Here is a 12,839-nt window from a genome sequence, read left to right as displayed (position 1 = left end):
AGTGCGATTATTATTCTAACAATGTTGCTAAATGGATATGTAATGGACATAATGTCCCATTTTATCAGCCTGTTTAAATGTCAATACTACTCTGTCACCTGTCAGTAGTCAAGTGTTTGGTGGTAGATTATACTGCATGCAAAAATGTACAAATAAAGATGAAGCGCGTGTGAAAAGGAGAAAGTGACGTGTGAAGTATATTAAACTTTGTTTTAACCTGCCGGTTTAATGCGGTCTGAGCTGCAGATGTTTGCATTATGGGTTTAGCAGGAAACTGAAATCGGGTTTCTTATTGGACAGACGAGGAGTTCCTCCCCCTCCCCAACCTGTCTTTGTTTGCAGTGAGCAGCCTAATTGTTCATGTTTTGAAGAACCCTTCCTATTGACCAGGTCTCCACCGATTTACTTTGTGCATACGTGAGGAGCTGAGGGACTGATATATTAGCTTTACATGCCCATTTCTAGTCAGCTATTCATGGTGCAATAAATCAAAAATGTTTTCTTCAACCGTCTGATGTTATTGATCTGCTCTCAGGAGGAGGCTACTTGCAGATCAATTAAAATGAACAAGAGCTTTAAAACTAATTAAATGAATCTTTGTTTGCTGATGGTCTCGTCTTGCACTTACGCCACTCCTCATGTCTCTTTCCATCCATGTGCATTATCATTCGATGAATGGCAGTCTTTCAGTGGCCAGCGTATCGATTTAGTCAATGAATTGTAATTCCATTGGGACATAACTAAAATGGGAAACAGCATGACAGCATAAGCATGACGTATTGATGCAGTTAGTGTCTCATGGCTTCTTTATATTAGTGACTTATTCGGGTAGGCAGATAAATCATCCTGTCATCATCATAAAGGTAAAACTGCACAACATTTCAATTTTTGTGTGCTCGTCATATTAATGTTACCTACTTACACATCCAGCAGACATGGAGCAATGTTACCATTCATTGCGAGTCATATTTTGGAACCTGGATAATGTTAAGGGAAATATGCATTGGTGTTGTAGGTGTGCTTTGGCCAGCAGGTAGTATGCAGTGGACTTATCAGCGCTTTCTTAATGGAAACAGCTATCTAAGGTAGATTATACAAGCAGCTGAGAGTCAACTATAAAATGTATGAACCATGAAAAAAAAATCAAAAAAAATCCTCTGTGTCTTTGTTACTGTATCAGCGACACCTTTTACTTGATGTTAATATGAAAAATTGCTGAACTCAGCTTTAAAAAAGGGACAGTTTCCTCTCACCTGTGGTGCTGTTCATCAAATCAAGATTGTTTTGTTGTGAGTTGCTGAGCGTTGAAGATATGAGCTGTATCGATGTTTGCCTTCTCTCCAATATAATAAAACTAGATTAAATACATTTGAATAAACTCTACAGCAACGTGTCAGAAGTCATCACCTGGTTATTCAAGATGAATCACAGATCTTGTTGTGGGCATAGACTGTATCAAGGAAGTGGATGTCGTCACTGAATTTTGGCCATCTTGGCTTTTTGCAACCAAAATTGAATCAAGAGGGTGGAGACAAGTGAATGCAGTACAAGAAACCTTTAGTTGACCGAAACGGTCACAATTAACATCCATGAACTGAAAACACACACTAAAAAGATTGAAGTTGTGAGATGAAAACTCGTCAATCCCCAGACCGAACAACGATGTGTCGTGACCTGTCAATCACAAGGTAGCAACTCCCTCAAACATACCCTGCTCTGTTGTCTATTTTACTCTGGCTGAACTGTACTGTTAGCTAGGTGAGCTAGCAGTATCAGTTAGCTAGAAACTATAAGCACGTGCCATGAGTAGATGCTTCACGATGAAGAGGAAAAATGATCATGATTATGAGCTCAGGAAACATACATTTAAATATCCTATAAGTATACTTGGTAACCTATTTTGACGACAGTGTTTTCTGTTGTCAAATGTGAGGCTCAAAGAGCTACAAATGATACTTTAGCTCCCCCCGCTGTGTCAACAGGGTCTCACCACGGCAGCAGGAGTCACTTCTCTCAGTATGTAGTACTCCATGTGCAGTTATTGATGGAAGCCTATTGATGAAACTGTTGAACCTTAATATTATTATTGAACAATATACCTGTATGTGTTTGCATCCCACAGTGCATCAAATAGAAATATTCCGTTTCATTTTTGGGTGGATAATTTACCTCAGTTTCAGCCTGACTATACTGGAAACTGGAATTTGAAGTGAAGTTCTGTCGTTTTGAAAAACAACGTGAGTGAGTAATGATGGACCCATTGGCCCGGTGTGCTTTATCCTCAGCAGACTCAGTTGTGTAACCGTCTGGAGCAGAGACAGGAGCGGAAATCTCTTGATCGAATCAATTATATATTTTTAACCCCGCTGTCCTTTTCTTCTACACCTAATTGAAATGAGCAAATCAAGCCAAAAACTCTTTCAAAAAGGGAACAGTACAGTTTGTCACTCCATCTCAATTTAAATTCTTTGATTGAGTCATATAATGGATGCTGAAAGCAACCGAAACAAAGAAGACCCTCCATCTATACTAAACGGATTGTGGTAAAGAAGCTGCATTTTGCCAATAGCTACAGGATCAATGTTACAAGGAGGTGTAGAACATCAGCTCCTTTCCTTGTTGCTAGCAACTCCCTTGACATTACTTCACTTCATCAGGGTTTCCATGGGTCCGGGTCTACCAGTCTGCTCAGCAGCAGTGGACAAAGACATAGGCGGCCTCACAGTGTGGCTGCTGGCCAGCAATGATGTATTTTTCCTCAAAAAGAACAGATGATGAAGACCAGGCTACACAGACTAACCGCAAACACCAGATGTAACCAGATATGCTCCATCTCACTGGAAGCATGCTGAGATTCAGATGAAAGTAAACTGGGACTTGATTGTGTTAAAAGCAGAAGAGAAATGCCTTTTCGATAATAAGGAAATGTGTATTTTCAAAGAAAATAAACCCAAAATAAAATGAAGCCTGCGGGGTTGTGCTTGAAGAACACCAAAATATAACCTGGAAAGATTTTCTTTTTCCTATAACATTTACTCAGACTCACAACATTCAAAATAAACCTCAAACCAAAAAGTTAAGGCAGCAAAGATGTCTCACTGAGGTCTGCGTAACGCTGCGCAAGGATCACAATGCCCTGGATGTGCAGTTCCCCACCTCTATTAAGCCCGAAAGAAAGGGCGTTGTAACACCCTGATTGGCCAAGAAATGCACCAAGATGCTCTCAATTCTTAATTAGGAGCCAGTCCTCACACCCTGCACAACAGGTGATCTGAATAACCCTCCAATCGACGGGAATTGTGACATTCAGTTCAAATGAATTGGGAAAAGGGAAATGTACCAAAGAATGAGGGACAGCTAAAGTGCTCTTTGTTGTTATTTGGAATTTCCTTTTTCTAAATAATCTTCGCTTATCGGCTTGAAAGGTGTTTTTTTTAAAGTTACACGAGTAGGGGCAGCGGCTGTCAGCTCTAATCGGTTCCAAAAAGGCCTTTTTCGCAGCCGCCATTTTGAGCACTAACAACAAAATAGCATTAACGATGGCTCCATTCTACTCAAGTGTGGAATAGAATGCTTCGGCATAACCACAAACTGAAGAGTCTATTCAGGCTTCAAGTCAATTTTCTTTGACAATATGAGCGTAAACCTGTGGATGATGCCCAATAAGACGGCCCAGAATAACTGCATCTCTGCATGCAGGCAGCTGTGTGTGTAGTTCTGTTAGCTGTTAGCCGATAGCCAAACAGGTGGTCCTTTTCTTCTGAAGACTTCACATACAGAGGCCACCTATAAGTCAGTATGAGCAAAAGGTCTTTATTGCAGAGAAAACATCTTGCTGTAAAGATCAGGGAGTAAAGTGTATTCTTATCGATATATCATTGCACACAGACAACATCAGATAAACAAGTGCAGATAAACACACAAAACAGATGTAGGACACAGAAGAAGTGTCTGTTTGTATGTGTGTCTGTTTGCCGTGAATCTATGCAGAAGGGAAAGTTGTGATGAGGTCGTGTCCCTCTGGTGGTCTCATTCTAGCGCGAGCGTGAGTCTCACAGTACAGCTGCTCCTCCACGAAGAAATAGCCCTTCTGTTTGAGGTTGACGTCACAGTCGGAGCACACAAAGCAACCGGGGTGACGATATTTGTCTCGTGCTTTGACCACCGTCCCGCTGTAGCATAAAAGACAAAGACGGAGATGTCAGAAGAAAAGAATAGGGTATATGTGTGAAGTACAGTAGCAATAGTAAAGCCAGTGTAGCATAACGTAGTATAAATACACCCTCCCTACTGGTCACTGACAAGAATAACCTGAAAGCAACACTGAGACTGCACCAACATTTTCAACGGACAAAAACCCACATAATAATAATAACGATCTTGTAATAAATAATAAATTCAACATACAGTGGTCTTAAGGAAGGTAAAGAAGAACCTGATTTGTTAAACTCGTTGAGACTGAATTACATACGAAGCTGTTATGGTAACTCGTTACTTTACCTCCCCTACAGCATTTACAACAACCTAATGAACGGTATAAGGTCACTTACAGTATTTAATACAGTTTTTAGTCAACCATAATAACTCCTCCTATGAAGCATCTATAACTGGTGTTTAAACATGAATACTTGATTACAGAGTAAAACATCAATATATCATATACAATGATTTGTTGAACAATGTATTTGCATAAAGGCATACAATGTTACATGTGCATAACAGTTCAATTCTGTGCAACAGCCCTGCAATACAAAGAACTCACACAATCCCGTTGCCACACTTGTCGCAGACGGGCAGCTTCTGCAGGTTTCCTGTGGGCGTAGTTGCTTTGTTTGTCGGGGCTTTTACTGTCCTGGTCACAATGGGGCGAGTGCCTGCCCACATGGGAGAGAGACCACGCATCAAAACAACCCACGTACATACAAACAAAACACTCAATAGAATTGAGGCAGGGACACTTATCAGGTATAAGCATACTTCATAATTTCAATGCTGTCAGGATGCATTTTTACAACTCAGTTTAACAGAGGAAACACATGGAGGAGCGCTTTTGTGATGCAGCATTGTGTAGCTACACTAAACTACTTGAATATGGCTAACACACCTTAATTATATATTGTGTAGCATACTGTGTATGTTGTGAGTCATACACGGTCAAAATATTGCATAAACGATTTAAACAACAGTGTTGTCTTCATCTTTGTTCCCCGTAGCCTCAAAAAATGTAATGTTTATCATTGTTTATGCCACAATTAGAAGGTCATCAAATGAGCAATGTGGTAAATTCAACTGCAGCGCAGGAGTTACAGCCGGTTGTTTGTACGGTTGTTGGTTCAATCCCTGCCTCCTCTTGTCCACATGTGGAAGTGTCTTTGGGCAAAAATGGTCTTGATGTTTGTATGGGAGGTAAAAATATAAATCGCTTTTGAGAAAAGTAAGCTGTAAGAAATCAAAAACATTTGCTGCTGCAGCTTATGAAATTGCTCTAACTGCAATTATGTGCTCCAGCCCTCATCACTCTGAACTGAATCCTTCTACACGGCAACAATGTCATTCCTAAAACCCCCAAAAAGAACTGCGTCGAGGAGAAAATTGCAGTAGCAATGCAAAATACCCTGAAAACGTTGCTTCACATTTTAAGTATTTAGTTTGAACGTTAAATACTCGTGAATAAACAAGCGGTAATCTTTAGCTGTTGTTTATCAGGTGTATGTGATTGCATCTTTTTTCTCCAGCGGAGCCTCGTCCACTTCAAACCAGTGAGTAAAATAATCAGAGAAAAAAAGAAATACAAAAATCTCGAATGTGAAAGAACCAAAATGGTTCTAGCTTTGGCAGAAAATAGTGTGTCAATACAGAACCCCATAACTCATAATAAAAAGCTCATTTAGAAAATAACTTTCTGTGGCCTGTAAAACATCTTAATGTTTCTACTGTGAGGCATTGCGTCTTTTTGGCTTCAGTAAAAATAAAAATATTTGTCTGTAATCATTTCAACCTGTGAGATGTTTTTATCTTGAGAAAAATTAAGAGCTCACCATCACTGTCGATAAAGTCCTGCAGGGCTCGGAACGAGCCAGACTGCCGAGGCTCCTGGGGCTCCTCCTGGTCTCTCTGTAACATCTGGTACACGTCAGAATCCTCGATGTTAGCCAAAGTTCTGGGACTGAGCGCGCACACACACACACACACACACACACAATAGTACAATACCTGGTCAGGATGAACACAAATGCACACTCAACCATTCAATTGTGAAAGTATTCCGATCCTATGCTCCATCATATCTTGTTAATCAACATTACGTAGTCATAAATTATGTATGTAAATTAATTTTGTGCTCTCTATAATATTGTGAAATTATGATATTCTATATATATATATAGGTAGAGGCTTCCATCAAGCCCAGTGCGTTTTCTGGCACTTCCTGCACTGTGACATTATTTCTCTTTGTTATGTTTGTGTATTTTTTTTAATTGTGCAAAATAAACTAAACTAAACTAATGAAAAATCTGAAAAAAACGAAAAACATAAACTGTCAGACAAATGTAGTGGAGTAAAAGTAAAAAAAAATCCACTGTGACTAGAAGTGTAAATTCAACGTCTTTTTCCCAGACCGAGTCAGTTTTATGAAGAGGGATTCATGCTAGTGGCAGAAATGATGCATTGCAATCTTAACTGCATCAGGTGAGAACAACCAGCTGGAGATTACAGCTTCAACACGATGAGTCAAATTTAAAAGGAGAAAAAATGTTTAGAGACTGAATGTGGGATGAGTAAGAAAATCCATGAGCTGGACCACATCGAGAAAAAGAGGATGACTGAAATATTTTAGCGCAGTTTAACAGCATGCTCTTTTTCTGACATATTGCAATTTCTTTTTTCTTATTGTGTGCGATTAAATAATAATTATCTCTGGTTGGTTGGTTCTGGTTGTAAATGCATTCCAATGAAATCAGGGTGATGTAGAGCGAGTCTGTATTGTATTGGCTGACATGACTTAGCTTTGATGTCTTATTCAGAATTCGTAGTCGAGCCATGGACAGATTTGTTCCTGTGGGAATATGTTCTCACAGTGTGACACACCGTATATCAGGTAGCCTCATGAAATCCACATGAGGGGCAGCCTGAAGGTTAACATAGTGGACATATTAAACTACTCAGCTGATACCTTCAAAAAAGTGTATTGACGTGTTGGTTGCCCTGGATGGATGTGATGTAAATGTTATTCATTAGGACATTAGAGCCGGCTGACTCTCTCACATATGTCTCATATATGTTTTGCCTTTTTAAGATCTTGATGCAGGGCTTTGAAAGAGCCTGACTGCCATGTTAAAGCTGCAGATCGAGTGAGAACCATCACCTCTCAGGCTTGGGTAGAGCCAGGCCTCGGATCTGGCCCTCCATGGCGTCCTGGATGTTGCCTGAGGAGTAGAGGCCTATCGGGGTGTTGTAGGCTGAACTGACCACCTGATGCGTGTCATCGATGTTCGCTGCCGCGACAAACGGCTGAGCTTTCCGGTTGTGACCCGTGCCAATAGGTTTGTATTCCTGTAGGGAGGAGAAGGAAGCGAGGTCATTATCGAGACAACTATGAGATGATGATGTGAATCAAAATTATCATCTTTAATAAATGTGAGGTCGTTTCTCCAATGCTCTTGCAAACCTGCTGTTCTGCTTCTAAGTTCATTTTATATGGGTGAGCTTTGCCGTCCTCCACAACACGTGGTGTCCACAGTCTCGATTCATTCCTGCAAATTATAAAAACTGATTCTGGTCAGAAGGTCACCACAACATTACTAACGGCTGTTGGATGACTTTATTTATGAGTCTGTGAGTGTGTGTGTGTGTGTGTGTGTGAGAAAAACCGAGCTTTAAACATCTGCTCACATGTTGGTCATACCATGGGAAACTAAACTTTTTGAAGTGGGGTTTGAGTTTAAAGTGACACAATTAATGCAGAGTCCAAATTCACCGGATTGTTGAATGTGCTGTTGGATACTACTGTCCCATAATGCAACCCACAAAAGAAAGCTGTAAGGTGCTCAGAGCTGGAAAAGATTCAAACTACAGTTACAGTTTTGTAACCTTCGTTACGAGCCAAAAAAGGTTGGGAACCACTGTTAATGTATTACATTCCATTATACTGAGCAGGTGTTGCCTCTACTGTGTCCACCACCTGTTTGTGTGCATGCTTTTTGTTGCTGCATATAACCTTTCAACAGTAAGGCCGAGCCGATGGGTCGACTCTTTTATCTTGTTCTGGGCTTCGCTGTGCAGCATGTCTGTGGCTGGGAATCCCTCGATGGCCAGGACGACGTCACCGGCACACAAGTTGGCTACGGCGGCCTTACTGCCGGGCGTGATCTGGAAGGGGGTAGAAGAAAAGAATAACAGAAATAAATCAAATAGAAAATGTATTATTTTTATTTCTATTTCTATTTATTTAAAAAAAAAAGTATTTAATTGTATTTAATTGTATTCAATTTAATTTTGTATTCCTATGCTAATTAATCCTCCCCCTTTTTACATTAGTTTAAGGCCTTGAAAAAACATTGCTGTAACTGCAGCATTTAATCTGTGTTTTAAAAGCATTTTCCCACTTAAAATCCTGTACAATTCAATCTGGGGCTCTGGAAAAACCCCAATGTTAAGTTCTTCTTCCATTCTTTTTTTCAATTTATTAACCCTTCCATATTACAGGTATGTGAATTAATAAGAGGTTGGACTGTTCTTACTGATATTAGATGAATCCCAGAGAAAGAAAAACCTCTGCCTCTATAAATCCCGTTCAAACGGTCCTGTATGTACGGGTAGGGCAGCATTGTGCAAAGCTATGGTCTGTTCTCCATCACTGGCACTTCATCTCTTAATGCACAACTCAACTGGAAGGCCCCTCGTCTATGTTCCCCTGCTGGGATCAGAGAGCCTCACCTGGCCTAAATACTCCTGGCGAAATACAAAACACAGACTCCACTAAGAAGCCCAGCTATTCAGTCAAACTCATAACAGAGCAGATTCAGGCCGTTCACGACCTAAATCTGCCATTTCTTTTCCACCACATGCACTCTGCCAAACACCAGTTGCTCTCTGAGATGCAGATCGAGCTGGTCGGTATGCATGCGTGTAAACTGCCCGTCCCTTGTCATGGAGATGAAGTAAACATGCGCTGCTTAAGTGACAGCATCCAGATGGACTCTGTGTTCCGCTGGCCAGGAAGTGACCGACATTAATAAGAACTCTCGGAGAGCAACCAGGGTCACAGAGAAATACCTTCGGAGGCAACTTCAAACCCAACTGAACATTCCCGCACTTACACTATACAGGCCATGACCTATGCTCAGCCATATTGCATTACGGGTTATAGCTGGGATGTTGCATTGAAACTTGAATGAGGTCATCTGCCTATAAATAACTGTGGATGAAAGTGCTGAGGGGATGGCTCATGCTGCCGAAGAGGGAGCAGTGATTTACAGTGGAGCATTTGTTGAAGGGCTGCTGTCTTACTATGTGTTTTACTGCTCGGATGTCTGCTACCTGAATCTGGACGACTATGCTTTTTATTGGATTCTTTCTTTTACACGCAGCTGCCTAGTCACGTCAAAACGTTTGTCTTTGTTTGAATTTCTGCCATTTTTTTCCTTTTTTCTTTCTGTCTCTTTTCTTCTTCTTTTGCCTTTTCCCAAAATCCCAAAAGCTGAAGAAGAAACAAGATAAAGCCCAATTCTGTACTGTTACTTAAGATACTTGAGTACAATATCGAGATGTAGGTATATACTGTATGTACTGTATTTAAAGCTGCATTCATCAACACTAGATCGAATGACCGTAAAGCAAAAAGGGATCGAATTAAGAACTCTTAGCGACTAGCTGCTGAACATTTCGCTGCTAAAGAGCCAGATATTTCCCTCAGGAGTTTGGTGGAGACGAAAGCAAAGCTGAAAGGAGATCGGACTGACACACAGGTCCACATGAATGATAACGTTTCTCTGCATTTGCTGGATGTGTTCATAGGCAGCCATTTTCTAACACTGTGTGTAGAGCTTGTAGCGCTGCCCCCAACTGGCAAAAAAATAAAGATAAAAATAAAAGTCAGAGTTAAAAAGTGAATACAACTTTAAAGTTGCGAAACTTGCAGGAGACAGATTAGAAAAAGAACAGACAAAATCGATACAACAGAGGCTAAAGAGCTGTCTGGCTCCACACATTATCTTTCTTCTGTAGGGAAATAAGACACTGTGGCTTGATTGTATTTATTTAAACCAATCAGGGTTGTCTTGGGGGGGGGGAGTAAATGTGTCACGCTCCCAGCATGCAAAGACCTTTATTGTTAAAAATGTATAGTCTCCACGCTCAAGCTAAAATAATTCTGATGACGTCACCGGGGTTATTTTCTCAGACTCGCTCCTTCAGAGCCACAGAAGACAGTGTACAACTGCTTCCACAGGCTCATGACATGAAATAAAAAAATAAAATGACCTGTAAATGATTCAATTCGGCACCGTGCCCCTTTAAGGCCTCTGTCTGCTGAGGGAAGAGATGATTATCGCATGTGTTTACTTTCCCAGACCAGCTGGGAACACCGGCCGGTCATAAAGAGGAGGATGTTCCTGACCAAAAAAGGCAGTGAAGGGAGACATTTGTGTTTAAATAAAGCCTGAGAGTTCAGCGCCTGTATTGGTGAGATGTTTAGTCAGGTATATCAGAGCTTTTCACTCTTTTTTGTCTTCACTGAATATCTCCCTTACAAGTGCATTTCCCCACATTGCTTCTTGTGTTGCTCCTCACATATCGTGTACCCTCCCAGATTCCTCTCCTCCCTCGTCCATCCCTTTCATCACAGTGTCGACTAACACAACAGCTGTGGGGTTACTGGACGGAGCCAGTGGTTTGGAGACATATGCTTTCAGTGACTAGTTCCTGAGGTCTTCCCCTAAATATAGACACACATAACCCCAACAAAGAGCGGGATTACTGGGTCTCCTCACATCTGATCCTGTGTGACGTCGGGGCTACAGCACTCAAAGCCTGACTGCTGATTAAAACACACCACTGTTCATATATTTGTTTGTTTTTCTCTAATTATTAATCGATCCCCCTTCCTTTGTCTTTTCTTCAATCAATTAGTGTGAATTAGTGAGCTTTAAAAGGTGCTGATTTGTTGTCTTTGGACAGAACAAGCGGTTTCCCTTTGCCGACAGTGTTTGTGCTAAGCTAGGCTAACCGTCTACATATTTTCCCCTCATACATCAAAGCGTTTTTTTATCGTTACCGTCTGTTTTTTGTTTTCATATGATTCAGTTACTTGGTGGTAATTTGTTTAAACAGGAAATACCACATTAGTTTCAGGAAATCATCATTTCATCAACAGATGAAGCAAATTTCCATCTGAATTGACAACCATGGACGCCTCTGTCCTTTGTGATAGATCATTTGACCGTCCGAGGTGTCTGTACCTTGGTCACTATGAGCTCTTCTCTCATGAATTCCAGTCCCGTTTAGTTTTACACATGTAATCTGTCATCTCCCAGCTCTGCCTGTGCCGTCAGTCTGCAATAATGACGAGCTGCGTGATGCTGCGTGCGGACCTCAAGCTGACTGGCTGTCTGCAAGCTTTTGAACAGCTGCACGGTCATACTAGACATAGTGATGCATACGTGACACTCTGCTCATCTTCTCTCACAAATTCATTTTTCTATATATTGACTCAGCTCACAAATGCGTTGAGGATTTTTAAAAAATTAAGATTTTCTACATCTGGAGGACTCTACCTTTCTTTTTCTTCCATGTTTTTCACCAGTTTTCTTGTTCGAATTGATGAGCACACTGTACTCCTTTATACTCCAGTCTGAAATCCACTCGATGAGACATTTGAGTGTGTGTGAGTGTGTGTGAGTGTGTATTGTGCACATGTCAGAGTACAATGTAAGTTGCTATTTGTATCTAAGCCTCTTGCATTTACTGTGTGCAAGCCCCATACCAACCCTCCTGGGCACACAATGTTGAAGCTATTGGCAACACTGACTCCTGAACACTGGGCCACCAAAGGATTAAAGCACATTCACACTTTAAACACTTGGCTGCTGACAGTAGAAACATTGTCAAATCCTTGATAAGCAAATGATCAACCAACAGTGAAGACGAGTATAAGCTGTGGAAAGGTTTTTTCTTTTTTGATCAAGTTATTATTAATGGAGACCTCCTATCACTCACTCACCCTGGAGATGGTCAGGGGCTGGTTGAAGTCCTTTCCTCCTGTCAGGCGAAAGCCCCAGGGGGCCGGACCGTCCAACACGACTTTGAGTGGCATGACCCTTTAATGTCTCCCCGCTCTGTTGGAGAACAACAGCACTGACAGTAAACTGCACGCAGAGGGGGAACCAAGTTAAAGAGCAGAGGGATATCAAAGTGATGCAGATTTTGAACCCATGTGGGTGGGTGCAGGGGGAGGAGAATGGACAGACCCCACCCCAGAAGTGAAGTAATTGGTCAGATTTTGGGAACTGACTCCCAGACTGTTCTACCAGCACTTGCTTGACGGTCTTCTTTGTATCTGTTGAGCACTTTTCTTAGTTGGTACTACTTCTCTCTCAAAATAGAAAGCAATATTTTGCCTGATAAATTCGGTGCTACACAGGCTTCAGTCGTCCTAAACAAATCCAGTTTTGGCTCACGGTCTGCGTTTACCTACATGGACACTTGTAGACAGAGTGAGGATGTAAACCAGCTCACAGTCTGGCTGGCCTCCTCTCTCTCTCTCTCTCTGGTTGACGAGTCTTGCTGCTCCTGTCCTTATTTGGTCTGGAGGCGCAGCTCCACTGTGAGGCCCTGGAGGTCCC

At 41.4% G+C, this 12,839-nt stretch overlaps 1 protein-coding gene across 1 annotated transcript; it reads right to left on the bottom strand.

The window, feature by feature from the left end:
• Positions 1-3,797: 3,797 nt before the first annotated feature.
• Positions 3,798-12,414, bottom strand: LOC306784223 (PDZ and LIM domain protein 3-like). The gene is made up of 7 exons (XM_079278104.1): positions 12,218-12,414; positions 8,216-8,367; positions 7,667-7,751; positions 7,364-7,551; positions 6,039-6,166; positions 4,763-4,874; positions 3,798-4,172 (listed from the first exon to the last, which is right to left on the bottom strand). The coding sequence occupies exons 1-7, from the start codon at positions 12,308-12,310 to the stop codon at positions 3,983-3,985; spliced, it is 948 nt and encodes a 315-aa protein (XP_079134230.1). The 5' UTR covers positions 12,311-12,414; the 3' UTR covers positions 3,798-3,982.
• Positions 12,415-12,839: the final 425 nt, after the last annotated feature.

This window comes from Melanostigma gelatinosum (assembly GCF_949748355.1).
Source record: "Melanostigma gelatinosum genome assembly, chromosome: 11".
NCBI classification, from domain to species: domain Eukaryota; kingdom Metazoa; phylum Chordata; class Actinopteri; order Perciformes; family Zoarcidae; genus Melanostigma; species Melanostigma gelatinosum.
The sequence above is the reverse complement of the archived record's forward strand: the minus strand, read 5'-3'. Positions and strand labels throughout refer to the sequence as shown.